Here is a 15,652-nt window from a genome sequence, read left to right as displayed (position 1 = left end):
GATCCGGATCCAAAACTTTTGGACCCTGATCCAAAACTTTCGGATCTGGATCTGGTACTTTTGGATCCGGATCCGTTTAGCCATCCCACATGCGCTTCATTGGAAAGTAAGAATGTGCTTATAACATATTGTTACCTGCTAATATTCATACTATATATATATATACACAGGGTGTCATTTTAATGGCACCCACGGACCACGGAAACGTATAGAGGACATCAAAGCAAACCACTTTTCTCAGAAACATTTTTCTCGTTGGTGCGTCGTTTCGGCGCTACAGTCGTTCAAAAAAGCCCGTTTTGCTGCCTGAATGCTGGCAACCACACAAAACATTTGATTGCATTTGTGACGTCATATCCCGTCGTGAAACGATGCGTTCCAGGGTTGCCAGGAACACACATACTCCGCGAAAAATGACATAGCCAAATTATGTACCGTAACACAAAACTAGAAAACACGTTCTGTAACCTAACAGGAGGTAAACAAACGATACGAAAAATAGTAGAAAGAAAATAGAATTCAAGTGGTAGTGGTCATATCGAATTTTGTCTCAGCTTACATGTCAAATATTTGCAAATCTAGTTACGAAGTTGGCATCTACAATTTAGTCTATCCACTTCGTTTATCTGATACTAGTTGTCTGTGACACACTGAACAGATGACAAAATAGAAATGAAAGAACTCAAAATTCCAAAGGTAAGCAACAGATAATATAATGTACATTCAGAGCATTATGAGGCAAGTGGCAAAAATGATTGAAAATACAGGGATATAAGTAGTAGTAATACAAACTCTAAGACGACTGTGTGTTTATATATGCACCGGATACACATGTAATAGTTTGCAAATGTGAACAGGGCAGTACATTCGGTACTGATTCATCATTAGATCGTTACTGTGGTTGTACTTGTTTTAGCCATAATGTAACAACGTGAACCTCGAATACTTCCGTTATCAGCACAAAATTACCACAAGGCATCTGGACACAAACCTGTAGATATCAACCTTGCAACGAGATTTGCAAATATTTGACATGTAGTTGGGCGTAAACAGCCACGTGTAAGCTGTAAGTCAAATAAAATGTATTGTTGTTGATATTTGAGATGTAGGCTGAGACAAAATCCGACATTAACATTTCATTTTGAATACGTTTTTTACCATTTCTCATATCGTTGGTTCACTTCCCCCTTCCCCTGAGATGACTGCTGATCTTCTGGCTGGTAGGCTATGATGTTCGGTCTGCTGAACGCGTTTCTCGCTTCGTTTTACAGCTAATAATGTGGTTGGTAGTTAGTCATTTTTTACAAAATTTGTGTGTTCCTTGCAACCCTGCCGTGTGCTATTTCGCCGCAGGATATGACGTCACAGGTACGATCAAATGTTGTGTTGGGTTGCCAGCATCCAGGCGGCAAAACGGTCTTTTTTGAACGGCTGTAGCGTCGAATCGACGCACCAACGAGAAAAATGTTACCGAGAAAAGTTGTTGTTTTGATGTCCTCTATATGAATCTGTGGTCCGTGGGCGCCATTAAAATGACACCCGGTATAATATACATACATACACATATATACAGGGTGTTTCTAAAGGTCGTTTACAACGCTTGGGAGGTGATTCCTCACACGAAAACAAGCAAAAAGTCTAAGTTCCATTTTTACGACTGAGGCTTCGTTTCCGAGATAGGAGCCTCGCAAAAGGTGACAAAGTGAACGTCACACCTGACTTGGACGAATACTATAACAGATAGAGAGGCGGTTCCAAGGGAATCATAAAGGAATCGTATGTGCTCAGTCCGGAAGTCACTATGAAAAGTTCACTGCACGCATGCGCAATGGAGTCCTCAAAGGAATTGGGGATTTCCAGCAAGAACAATACATGGAAAGGGTATGTAACGCAGCAAGAAGGACCGTGACAATGAGAAATGCGTTAAAGACAACACATCCCAACCTCAAACATCAAAACATGAGCACCGAACACAAAATCCGAAAAGTTGAGCACGGTTGCATACCCCAGTTACACGCGAGGAATGAACGAATCATGTCATGTGGCATACGAGAGACACATTACTCCACCAGGAGGAGGGAAAGAAAAACACATTATCAGGTGATTGCGACAACGTGTATTTTTACACGCGACAATTACGTAATATCCCCCCCCACACACACACACAACAAACAACAAATGCTACAATATCTTACGCACAGACAGTCCGTGTCACTGTACACCAACTGAAGATGTCACTTTCACCACACAAAGGGGGTGGGGAGCAATACCAAGAGTGTTCTCACTGAGATTTGCCGAGTGCAATAATCACAGACGGTTTTCAAAATGTCTGCCATTCACTTCTACGCAGAGATGACAGCGACATTTCAAGGATTGTCGAGTACGAGCAAACAAGCCAGATGTATCTGCTACCGTCGCGGCGGCGACGTTGATGCGACAACGAGGTCCTCAGCTGATGCGACAGGTTTTCATTTATCCCCAGAAGAAAAATCGAGAGGGTTGAGATCTGGCAACCTCGGTGGCCAAGGCACAGGCTCATCCCTACCAATGAACCTATTGCGAAACACGTCATGCAGGAAATGTCGTACATTACAATCGATATGAGCTGGTGCACCATCGTGTTGGTACCACATTTCTTGCCGCAGTGCCAAAGGTACGGTCTCCAACAGTTCAGGCAGAACGTCACTAAGAAATGCATGATACGTGCGACCATTCAGGCGAACAGGGAGAATGTATGGTCCAATTAAATGATCATGTACTATCCCGCACAACACATTCACTGAAAACCTGTGCTGGTGATGGGCCACAAAAAGTGCATGTGGGTTGTCAAAGTCCCATACATGACTGTTTCTACTATTGAAGACATGAATCCTGGTGAAAATGGCTTCATCTGTCCACAATACGTTTGCCCCGAAGTGAGAGTTTGTGTCCAGATGATGCAACAACCATTGGCAAAACTCCATACGAGGGCGAAAGTCACGAGGTAACAGTTCTTGTACTTTTTGCAGTTGAAAAGGGTGCATTCCTTCCTCTGACAACACTCGCCAAACATTCACATGAGACGTGTTTCGTGCCCGAGCGAGCACGCGCGTACTAGTTCCAGGATGTTCTGCGACCGCTGTTAACACATCTTCTGCAAACTGATGTGTGCGTACACTTCGGGGTCTTCCAACGTCTTGCCGCGGTGGTAACACTGACCCTGTTTCACGCAGTCGATTGTCCACTACCTGAAAGAAGGTGTGAGACGGTAAAGGTCTATGTGGAAAGCGTTCTCCATAAAGACGCCTTGCCTCGCGGCTATTACCACGTGCCTCGCCATACATGAGATGCATGTCTGCTAGCTGCTGGGTCGTATACGCAGCCATCTGTGTAATAGGGAGCTGGAACTGCAAAGTATTGTTTTTGTTTAACACTGGCACACTGCACAAATTGGCCGTATCACCGTACGAACACCACAGACCAATTGTTGCGATACTTGACTTGTCCACTCCACCACGTCAACTTCTTTCAATACAACATACTAGTACTCTTCAATGCGTATGACAACCTAGAGCGAACTGCTGATCATATCCCAGCACCTGCAACACGACTGGAACGACTGCCGGAGAGAACCAACCCTTCGAGCTCCTCTCGCGGGAACAGCAGTCATGAAGGTCAAACGTAGACTACGAGAGCCAGACTTGCCTGTGCAGCGCTTCCAAAACTGGTCTCTTTTACGTCACAATGATCGCGTGCGAACACTTTTGGTATTGCTCCCCACCCCCTTTGTGTGGTGAAAATGACATCTTCAGTTGGTGTACAGTGACACGCACTGTCTGTGCATAAGACATTGTAGCATTTGTTGTTTGTTGTGTGTGTGTGTCGGGGGGGGGGGGATATTACGTAGTTGTCGCGTGTAAAAATACACGTTGTCGCAATCACCTGATAATGTGTTTTTCTTTCCCTCCTCCTGGTGGAGTAATGTGTCTCTCGTATGCCACATGACATGATTCGTTCATTCCTCGCGTGTAACTGGGGTATGCAACCGTGCTCAACTTTTCGGATTTTGTGTTCGGTGCTCATGTTTTGATGTTTGAGGTTGGGATGTGTTGTCTTTAACGCATTTCTCATTGTCACGGTCCTTCTTGCTGCGTTACATACCCTTTCCATGTATTGTTCTTGCTGGAAATCCCCAATTCCTTTGAGGACTCCATTGCGCATGCGTGCAGTGTACTTTTCATAGTGACTTCCGGACTGAGCACATACGATTCCTTTATGATTCCCTTGGAACCGCCTCTCTATCTGTGATAGTATTCGTCCCAGTTAGGTGTGACGATCACTTTGTCACCTTTTGCGAGGCTCCTATCTCGGAAACGAAGCCTCAGTCGTAAAAATGGAACTTAGACTTTTTGCTTGTTTTCGTGTGAGGAATCACCTCCCAAGCGTTGTAAACGACCTTTAGAAACACCCTGTATATAGTGTGTGTACCCGCATGCGCGATTTGTAATTAATTAATACACTTACAAGGGAGGTCTAAGTCTCCCCCTCCGATCTCCATGAAACTTGCCAGGTGTATAGAGGGCCACCCCCCCTCAAATGTCAAGATGAGGAGAAATTGAAGTGGGAATCTGACCCCGAAACCACGTAAATATGGCATAGGAAGAAACAGGGGGCATAGGGCCTCTCTATACACCTGTCAAATTCCATGGAAATCGGAGGGGGCACAGGGGTCAGATGATTCCCACGTCAATTTGTACTCATCTTGATATTTGAGGCGGGTTTTGCCCCCTAAAACAGTTTTTTAGCCGAAACAAAAAAACACGTATTTCTTCCTTTGGGCCCCTCTATACACCTGCAAAGTTTCATGAAAATCAGAGAGGGACACAGGGGTCAGATCCTTACTTCAATTTGTCCTCATCTTTTCATTTGAGGGGATTTTGTCCCCTAAAACAGTTTTCAGCTGAAACAAAAAAACACGTATTTCTTCCTTTGGGCCACTCTATACACCTACCACGTTTCATGGAAATCGGAAGGGAACACAGGGGTCAGATCCCCACTTCAATTTGTCCTCATCTTGACACTTGAGGGGAGGTTGCCCCCTAGAACAGATTTTTAGCCCAAACAAAAAAAAAAAACACGTATTTCTTCATTTGGGTCCATTTATACACACACCTGCCAAGTTTCATGGAAATCGGAGGGGGACACAGGGGTCAGATCCCCACTTCAATTTGTCCTCATCTTGACAATTGAGTGGGTTTTGCCCCTAAAACCGTTTTTTAGCTGAAACCAAAAACATGTATTTCTTCCATTGAGTCCCACTATACACCTGCCAAGTTTCATGGAAATCGGAGGGGGACACATAGGTCAAATGCACACTTAAATTTGTCCTCATATTGACATTTGAGGGGGAAGGGGTTGCCCACTAAAACAGTTTTTTAGCCGAAACAAAAAAAAAACACGTATTTCTTCATTTGGGCCCGTTTATACACACACCTGCCAAGTATCATGGAAATCGGACGGGGACACAGGTCTTACGCACACTTAAATTTGTCCTCATATTGACATTTGAGGGGAGGGGGTTGCCCCCTAAAACAGTTTTTTAGCTGAAATAAAAAAACACGTATTTCTTCCTTTGGGCCCCTCTATACACCTGCAAAGTTTCATGAAAATCGGAGAGGGACACAGGGGTCAGATCCTTACTTCAATTTGTCCTCATCTTTTCATTTGAGGGGATTTTGCCCCCTAAAACCGTTTTTTAGCTGAAACAAAAAAACACGTATTTCTTCCATTGGGTCCCACTATACACCTGCCAAGTTTCATGAAAATCCGGGGGGGACACATAGGTCAAATGCACACTTAAATTTGTCCCCATCTTGACATTTGAGGGGGTTTTGCCCCCTAAAACCGTTTTTCAGCTGAAACAAAAAAAACGTATTTCTTCCATTGGGCCCCACTATAGACCTACCAAGTTTCATGGAAATCGGAGGGACACAGGGGTCACATCCTCACTTCAATTTGTCCTCATCTTAACATTTGAGGGGGTTTTGCCCCCTAAAACAGTTTTTTAGCTGAAGCAAAAAAAAAAACACGTATTTCTTTCTATGGGCCCGTATAACACACACCTGCCAAGTATCATTGAAATCGGAGGGGGACACAGGGGTCAGATCCTCACTTCAATTTGTCCTCATCTTGACATTTGAGGGGGTTTTGCCCCCTAAAACCGTTTTTTAGCTGAAACAAAAAAGACGTATTTCTTCCTTTGGGTCCCACTATTCGCCTGCCAAGTTTCATGGAAATCGGAGGGGGACACTTAGATAACCTCCCTTGTTAGTCTTACACTTTGTAATTATATAACACTGCATATATTATAATGTTTTATTTTAATTTGTAAAACTGTAACTGTAGAACAATTGTATAATTTTTGTATAACATTTCTATCTTATTATATGTGTTAAAGGTTACATCCTGGAATTGAATGTCTCACATTTATGTATGTTTTCATTTCCAATACATTCGAATGAATACATATTCGTTTCAATGGCATTTACAAAATCACCTCTGACATTTTATGTTAAACAAGTAAGATTATTTTTGTGCACGAGTGTGTTAGCCGATGCGTAGCAAAGTATTTTAGGAACAAAACTTGAAAAAAATTCTTGTAGGACTAACTAATGAAAAATTTCTTTGTATTCAAAGATCATAATACCTTTTAAGGTGTGGTAATATTATAATGGGATTGAGATACGAAACTCTCGGATCCGGATCCAAAAAATCTGGAATTTTCGGACCCGGATCCAGATCCGGAACTCTCGGATCCAGATCCAGATCCGGAACTTTCAGATCCGGAACTGTCGGATCCGGATTTTTCAGATCCGGATCCGTTTGGCCATCCCTAGTCTGATGCAGTACTCTAAGTGTGTATATGTAACGCACACACTGAGTGATCATTGATCATTAACCTTTAACACATGATCACCTTACCTCTAGTGTAGGGTTAGCAGTAGGACATGCTATCCCAACTGTAGGACACAAATCATTCACAGTAAATAATGCACATAACTAGAACATGTTAACAAATAATGTAAAATATACACATTTTCAGTTAAAGAAAAATAATAATGATTTTTAATAATTTCTTAAGTACATGTGTTTTCAGTCGTCCTTCTCAGAGGAGCCATTTGGTCTACAAACACCTAGTTTAGTCAAAATATACTTCTAAAATTCTGAACAGTCGAACTCTTTGAAATTATATCGAACTAGTACTAAATTTTTTACAGACACTATGAGAAATGTATTTCTCTCATCAATCCATAGTCCTGACATTCAGTTCTCGATGCAGGGAGATTCTATTTTTCCAATTAAGAAAATTTTCATAAACTACCCCCCTTCCCTCCCCAGTTAGGATAATTTGCATAGGCATCCCCCAGGCACTGTGTTGCCTCCGTGTTGTTCCATAGAAGCATACCTCTCATATCCCCAAACTCAACAAAGTATCCATCCAGCTAGGAATTTTCACTTGGAGCACTGCTGGCATTAATGAAAATACCCTCTCAACATTTGCATTATGACCTGGATTGGGAAACAGATATTCATCAATTTACATAACAGTGGATAGGAGGTTGACGAAATGTAGGCTTTTTGTTTCTTAACATTTCTCAATTTATGATTTTTGCCTGTGTTAATATACATACGAGGTGTGGCAGAAAAGTAATGAGACTGATTTTCTATTAACCATGAATATTACTCTTTTTACAAATCAAGGTTATCCCCCTTCAAAATAGTTCTCGTGGGCAGCTACACAGCGTCGCAGGCATAGTTTCCATTGTTCGTAGCAGAGGCATCTCCTGAACGCATGCTGAGCATGCATTAATTGTGGGAAAACGGACAGCTTGCTCTGTGACGACATTAATATGCATTTCTACATTCTAATTTCTTCATATAGGAGAACTATTATTTTACACGAGAGCGCTCATCTAAGCTTTCTTGGATCTCATGCAACGTTCAGGACAACCTGTGACTGCACGTATTTTGTCTTTTTCTGTATCCTGATACAGATCTGTTCTTCAAAATTCATACATTAAACGTTAACATATATTGTAAGTTGTATATTTTAAATCTTTTGCCTGACCCGCATTATCGTGGGAAAAAAATTGTTGCTGTAACCCTTGTATTCGAACAATCTTTCAACCTTCATAAAAGGAAAAAGATGCAAAATCATCAAATGCCTTTCCGTAGTGATACTCAGAGCCTAATGTTAGCTACTAAACAGAATATTATGTCATGTCCACTGCAGCTTACCAAAGGGAAGATTTGTTTACACATAACACTTAGTTAATGGGGTTAAATGGAAGAAGTTTGGCAACTTGGAAACAATTCTGCTTTGTTGATGGCCCATAAACTGTATAATTAGAGCAGTGGTTTCTGTAGGAAGAGTATTGGGATCAGGTTAATTTTAAAAAAGCAAAGAGAATATCACAAAATTTATATACCTTATGATTTTATTTCAGAAGTCATCTCCTTCTTGGTCTCATGACAGTCAAGAAACTGTGGTTGCACCACTGTCTGATGCAAGTGTCCCTCGTCGCAAACAGATGAAAAAGTCTAAAATGCTAAAAGTAGATTCACTAGTTTCTGAACAAACATCTGTGGGAAATGAGTGCCCTTCGGATCAACCATATGTCAAGACTGAAATTGTATTATCCCTTGTTCCTTCTGTCATTGATGCCTCTGTTGACAGCAAACTGTCCAGTCAGTTCAAGCAAGAGCCTGTAGTTTGTAAAGTGGAAAGCAAGAGTGATGATGGGCCGATGCATTTTGAAGGTACACCTCGTGAAGTTCCTGGTGGACAAAATGTTCTTGCTGAGGATAGTGACAATGATGTGTTAATTTTAAGTGATGATGAAGGCAGGAAGAATAGTGCAGCGAATCCTGATCAGGTGAAAGTTGAAGTGGCAGATCCTGCAGAAAGGTAGGTGAAGAAAAATTTTAGTACAAGGATTGAATATAAGCATGTCAGTACTAAGGTTCAAAACTGGATCTTATCAGTATCACTTACAATGATGCATGTAATTTATTATATCATGCCTAACCTAATCTAACCCACCCACCGTCAACTCTTTTTTTGTATATCTATGCAGTGCATGTTTTTGTGTATTTTATGTACAAATATTAGCTTTATACAGTGGAACCTCCATTTTATGTTTTTCAGGGGACCAAGCTGAAAACTTAAAATGTGGGAAAATGTAATATCAAGGAATTTTTTTTTAACATTTTGCTGTGTTGGGACCGACAACATTGAATGTATAATGTGGAAAAATGTAAAATGGAAGTCACTTGGCATCTCTTGATCTCCCTGAATGAACATAAAGGAGCAACATAAAATAAATATTTTAAACATAGTTGATACACCTACTATTTGAGTTGTAGCAATCATAACTTTGAAAATATGTCAGTGTCAGTTTGAATCATGTGCTAAGATTCTGTAACCCAAGACACTGCTGAATAAATTTTCCAGCTTTTGCATGGTAATAGCTAAAGCTATGTATATTTTGAAACACTACAAGGTTATTGGTTACTTAATTATGTAAGGTAAAAAAAGTTAAAGTTCCCTGTGCATATAGCACCGTGCTATAGTTGTATGGGGATGTAGTAGTAGGGCCCCACACATTATCAATCTCGGCCATTTTGGAGGTGATGTGATAAGCACCATACTCTGGCAACCTTTACCCCCAGATACCCATTGATTTGGTGCTGGGTGAACCCCTGAGCCACTTCATGCAGGGACAAGGCTGGAAAAATGTTGACATTAGGCTTGCTTTATTTATGCATTTTTGTTAATTTTCCAGGATATTGCATTTTTAGTTTTCATGGAATGTTAAACAAATTTTAGACACATTATTGTGCTTTTTTTCCCACATGAGAAGAGGCATTCTTAGTGTTTTCGTTTATTTTCTTAAAATTTGTTTCTTGCCAGTACCAGAATTTCAGAACAACAACTTTGGTTACAGGAAATCTGTTAAATCCTTCCGTCTGGTACAAAGAGACCCACTGAAAGAAAGTGACAAGTGAGTTAGAAAAATTTGATTGAAAATAAGCAACGAAGAAAATGATTCTGGTTGGTTTTGAACAAAAACGAAAGGTTTAGTATAGAATGTTCTCTTGCTAATGATATGTTTCAAGAAAATTCTTCTTCTGTAGGATTATTAGGGGATTTGCAAGCTGGTGACATAGTTAAGTATGCTACACTAGTATTGGTAGAGATGGAAAGGAGCTTTTCATTGTTCAATTCTTTGTTAAGAGACAATCAGCAGTCATTCAGTACTTCATTGAAATGCAAGACTGGTGAAATGAAATTGTAAGTTTGTTGTAATAAAGCATTGTAACATTTTGTGTGTTTATTAAGGCACTATTGCATTTTTATGGAGCATTTTCTGGTATTTTTTGTGAATTAAAATCCTAGCCCTGATTAAAGTAAAGGTAAAGTGCTCCCCTGTGCTTTGCACCATGCTATGAAGGTGTATAGGGGTGTGGAGTTGGGGCCCAACACTTTCTTGATTGCGGCGGAAGGTGGGTAATGTGATCAGCACCATGCCCCTGGCTGCCTTTACCCACCAGAGTTTCCTCCAGGTACAGCCGGCAGCCGAGGAGAAGATCGCTGAATGAAGGGAGACGGGGCACAGAGGGAAAGGGAGGGTCAGGTTCAGGTTCATTTGCAGAATTTAGGGGTGGTCGGGGAGAAGGAAGTCTTGTTTTCTTCTTGGCGGGTCATTGTCAAGCTGACGAGAAGAGTTCTGGTGGAAGAGCACCTCCCCCACGTGAAAGAGTGGAGTCGCCTGGCAGTACGTCACACCTCTTCTGCCAGCGCTCTTCTCGTCGGCTGCCAACTGTACCCACTTTACATGATGCTGAGTGGGTGCCGGAGCCACTTGAACAGGTGGAAAAAAATACCAGTTCTCCCCTGCCAGGGATCGAACCCGGTCTTTCTCATAGTAGTCAGATGCCCTAACAAATGAGCTACCACGGCTAGCCCTAATTATACATCTATATTTTTAGATAACTGTGATTCATTGTTCAATATCACAGTATGAAATAAACATGAAGAATACTGAGAAATCTCTTTTATTTTACTCTCTGAATGTAGTTTGCCATTTCATTATTATTACTTCATACTTGTACTAGATTACTATGCATATTTCAGACTTATAGCCAATATAATTCTTCATACAATATTATAGTTGGATCTTTTGAAAACCCTGTGGGTGTAGTTGTTGATATAGTGTGTCTGGCAAATGTTTTTGTGATTTAGTGGTTTCCATATCACACTGTGAAGCTGACGTAGGAATCAAAGGTTTGAATCCATTTTTGAACATTGATTTGAGTGACACAATACAGTTGACACTGACATCATGATCAACAACAATGGTACCTACTTTTACCTACTTTCATTTACACTAGACACTTTTACACACATTTTATGTCATTTAGTTAATATATGTTTTTAACTTCTACAATGATAAAAATGTGTATTTGTTTTGTACTGCCCTTCAACTTTTTCCATACTAGTTTACAAGGTGAATAGAAAAATAATATTGACATGAGCGTACTTAATAATTAGATACAGGTAGTTTCTTGCTGTATGGAAAATAAAAGTGAAGTGAAGTAAAGTGCTCCCCTGTGCTTTGCACCTTACCATGAAGGTGTATATGGGGTGTGGAGTTAGGGCCCCACACTTTCTTGATCATGGCCGGAGGTGGGTGTGATGTGATCAGCACCACGCTCCTTGCTGCCTTTACCCCGTCTCTCACATGGAAATCAGATGCTGCTTATGACAGCTACCACTCCTCAGAATGGAAAATAAAGCTGCTTATTTAGTGTTCTTATGAGATAAAGATATATCAACCTCAAAACAGTATTGCATATTTTGGATAAGCCTTAAAAGCCTTATTATGACAATAGTACAGGGTGTCCAAAAAGTCCCGCACCATAGGCAAAATCACAGTATTTGTTCAATGTGCTCTCCATTGAGTTCAACACATTTGTAGGCGGAATCGCAAATTGTTGAGCACACGGGGGCCATAATCTGGGCCAGTGGCTTCGCATACATCCGGGCATAGTGCTGTGGGACACCATAGTGCATGAACCTTACTGGATACGATCCAATAATGTCCAGTTCAGGTATCAGCCAATCGCCCAACATTGTCAGATAGTTTTTGCCATTCACAACCTCGTCGAATAAGTATGGGACAATGGTATGATGATTCCACATGCTGCACCACATAACTCGCTGAGACCCCTGCTGTGAGGTTTGTACCAATGGGGTTTATCCTTGGACCAGTAGCGCAGATTCTGTTTGTTGACCTTCCCGTCGACATAAAAATTAGCCTCATTGGAAAACAGCACACTTTAGAAATGTAGCATCCTCATCCATCTTCTCCAAGAACCAAGCACACATTTCCAGTCTGCGGTCAGGATCATCTTCTGATAGGCGATGCAAAAATTGCAGCTTGACTGGATGAAATTTTTCTTTCTTCAGGATATCGTGAATGGTCGATCGGGGAGGAAAACTTGCAACTCCATGCTGGTCCGCCGGATAGACTTCTTTGGACTGGCATACACTTCGGCAAGCACTGCTTCCCGGACGTCTTCGCTAGTTTGTGACCTTCCTGACCAGGGCAAATCCACAACAGAACCTGTCCTTTTGAATTTCTCCAGCAATCGTCCCATGGTGGTGAGGGATACTGGTTGCCGTTCGGTATGGCATCGGTTGAACTCACTGACATCATCTCGATGTGAGTAACCTTAATGCCCACATAGCAGTATTATTTCTACACGTTCGTCCTGCGACAGCATCATTCTCTACAACAAAAGACCAAAAAAATAAATTTTTACCATTTTGCCTGTGGTGCGGGACAGGGTGTTCGCACCCTGTATTTGTTCAAACTTTCTATATGCTCAGCTCAAAACTAAATGATTTTTTTTTACTGCTTTGAAATTTTATTTAAGTTGCTATGAGCATGTTATCAGCTAATAATCTTTTCCATTATTCTATCAAATTTCTACACTTTCTTCTTCTTTTCCATCCCCTTCTGCCATTAAGCATCAGGTTACACTTTTCAGACTTTAGTGAAGAAGCAAGATTACACTTGGAATGTACTCTTTTTCAGATATCTAAACAAAAACTTCATGGAAAGACAGATGCGAAATGTGCCAAGGTTACCTCCATTTCCATCATTATATGCAGGCAAGTCAAGCATTCAAGAGCAGCAGGAAGATAATACAAAATGCATCAGTGGACAAGTGAACATGGGTACCCATTCTTCACAAAAATCCTTCAGAAATGGGGCAGATTTTGACCATGGCAGTGATGATAAAAAGAAGCAGTTTGTGTGTTCCAACTGCAACAAAGTTTTCACCAAAAGGAGAGATATCATAAGACATCTTCACACAAAAGAGAGACCTTTTAGATGCTCAATTTGCAACAAAGATTTCCCTCGTAAATGGTCACTTACTAGACATATACGTTTACACACGAAAGAGGAACCTTTTTGTTGTTTAATTTGCAACAAAAATTTTACCCGTAAAGATAGACTTAATCAACATACAAAGCTACACACAAAAGAGAAACCTTTTAGTTGTTTGATTTGCAACAAAAATTTTACCCGTAAAGATAGATGTAATCAACATACAAAGCTACACACAAAAGAGAAACCTTTTAGTTGTTTAATTTGCAACAAAAATTTTACCCGTAAAGATAGACTTAATGAACATACAAAGTTACACACAAAAGAGAAACCTTACAGTTGTTCAATTTTGCAACAAAGATTTCATCCAAAAACAAAATCTTAATGTCCATATGAGGGTTGCAACAAAGATTTTGCCTGTAGAAATACATTTGTTAGACATACAATGGTATACACCAAAGAGAAACCTTTTCGTTGTTCAATTTACAAGAAGAATTTTATTTTAAAATCCTAGCTTAAAGAGTACATGATGATTCAGACAAAAGAGAAACCTTTTAATTCTTGAATTTGCCACTAAGATTCTTAGAAAGATTTACTTAATGTACATATGAGGGTTTATACAGAAGAGAATGCAATGAAAGTTCCATAAAAGATAAGCTTAATGATTATATCCAGTTTCACAATGAAGAGGAACTACATGTTCAATTCGCAACCCAAGTTTTAGAGAGAAATGGGATCCCAAATTTCTTATAAAGATTCACACTGAGGAGAAGCCTTTTAATACTTCTATGTGCTCCAGAGATTTTGCCCATAAAGAAAAATTTACGATACATATGGGCCTTCTTACAAAGATAATCCTGTTGACTGTTTACAACATAAGTTGTAACATGAAAGGGAAATATTAATGTCCATAGTGACTCAATATTATAATAGCGAAAGTCAGATATTTCTTTTCTAAATTTTTCTGTATTTAAATTGAGTAGTTGTAGGTACTTTAGATGTAATAGGTGAATTTAGAAGATATATATGCAACTGTATAGGAAAATATCACATTGCAAGCAATAAAACTTTAAAAAAAAATAAGTTGCTGTTTTTATTTGTCAATTTGGAGAATTGTCATTTTGATATTCTAAATATCTATTATATAAACTTTATTTTATTTATAATGTCAGTTTATAATCTTAAACATCCACACATTATTTTATATTCGAATGTGTAAAAATTTGTATTAATTACGTAATAACTCAGATCACTTTTTTATCAGATGGAATATACATCACACCCCTTATAGTAAGCTCAGTATCTCACATGCACTTCTAGATCCCAGTACCTGGCAATATAACTAATGAGTACTAATAATTACAACTTCAGTAATTTGATTTACATCAGCTACTTTGAAGAATACATTACAGATTCGTTGACATCATGCTAATTGACAGCTACTGTTTGTCAAAAGTTTGGGTTTTGTTTTAAGTCCATGTTTATGCTTACGTAGGCTAATTTGGACTGGATCTACAGTTTAAAGTGAGATCCTGTGTGTCTCCATGGGGTATCAAACCCTGTATCCCTTGATTACAAGGCAACGATGATATCACTACACCATCGAGGAGGCTCTGTGTATCAAGAAATGTGAAAATATTTAGATATTCTTCAATCATGTGATGTGTTTGAAGAATTATTTTATAACTTTGAAAAATGTTTATCTTGTAGAAACCTAAAAAGGTGATGTGAAGATCCCTGTGCATATAGCAATTTGCCATGAAGGCACATTTATGGGATGTGATGGTAAGGCCCCATGCATTCTTGATCTCGGACATTTTGGAGGTGATGTGAACAGCACCATGGTCCAGGTCACCTTTACATCCCAGGGTTGCCTCCAGGTACCCATTGATTTGAGGCTGAGCACTCCCAGAGCCACTTTTTTTCTGCAGGGACAAGGCCAGGTCTTTAGGATCCGGATCCAAAAATTTTTTGGATCCAGATCCGGAACTTTCGGAACAGGATCCTAAATTTTTTTGGATCCGGATCCGTTTAGCCATCCCACATGAGCGCTTATTTGGAAAGTAAGAATGTGTTTATAACATATTGTTACCTGCTAATATATATATATAGTCCACGTGCGCGATTTGTAATTTAATACACTTGCAAGGGAGGCTATCTAAGTGTCCCCCTCCGATTTCCATGAAATTTGGCAGGTGTATAGAGGGGCCCAA

At 40.0% G+C, this 15,652-nt stretch overlaps 1 protein-coding gene across 2 annotated transcripts in view; it reads left to right on the top strand.

The window, feature by feature from the left end:
• LOC145999621 (uncharacterized) overlaps window positions 1-13,840 on the top strand; it is a 28,287-nt gene extending 14,447 nt beyond the window's left edge. The window contains exons 3-4 of one of the 2 annotated variants that reach the window (XM_083136713.1): window positions 8,487-8,947; window positions 13,143-13,840. In XM_083136713.1, the coding sequence (XP_082992839.1) occupies window positions 8,487-8,947; window positions 13,143-13,824 (1,143 nt within the window). In that variant the 3' untranslated portion in view covers window positions 13,825-13,840. Of the gene's footprint in view, window positions 1-8,486; window positions 9,549-13,142 lie in introns of those variants that run through there. The other variant, XM_083136714.1, reaches the window with a different exon arrangement.
• Window positions 13,841-15,652: the final 1,812 nt, after the last annotated feature.

Source organism: Lepisma saccharinum, chromosome 15 (assembly GCF_977018435.1).
Source record: "Lepisma saccharinum chromosome 15, izLepSacc3.1, whole genome shotgun sequence".
Taxonomy (NCBI): Eukaryota; Metazoa; Arthropoda; class Insecta; order Zygentoma; family Lepismatidae; genus Lepisma; species Lepisma saccharinum.
Note: the sequence above shows the minus strand (reverse complement) of the source record. Positions and strands in the feature narration are given on the sequence as shown.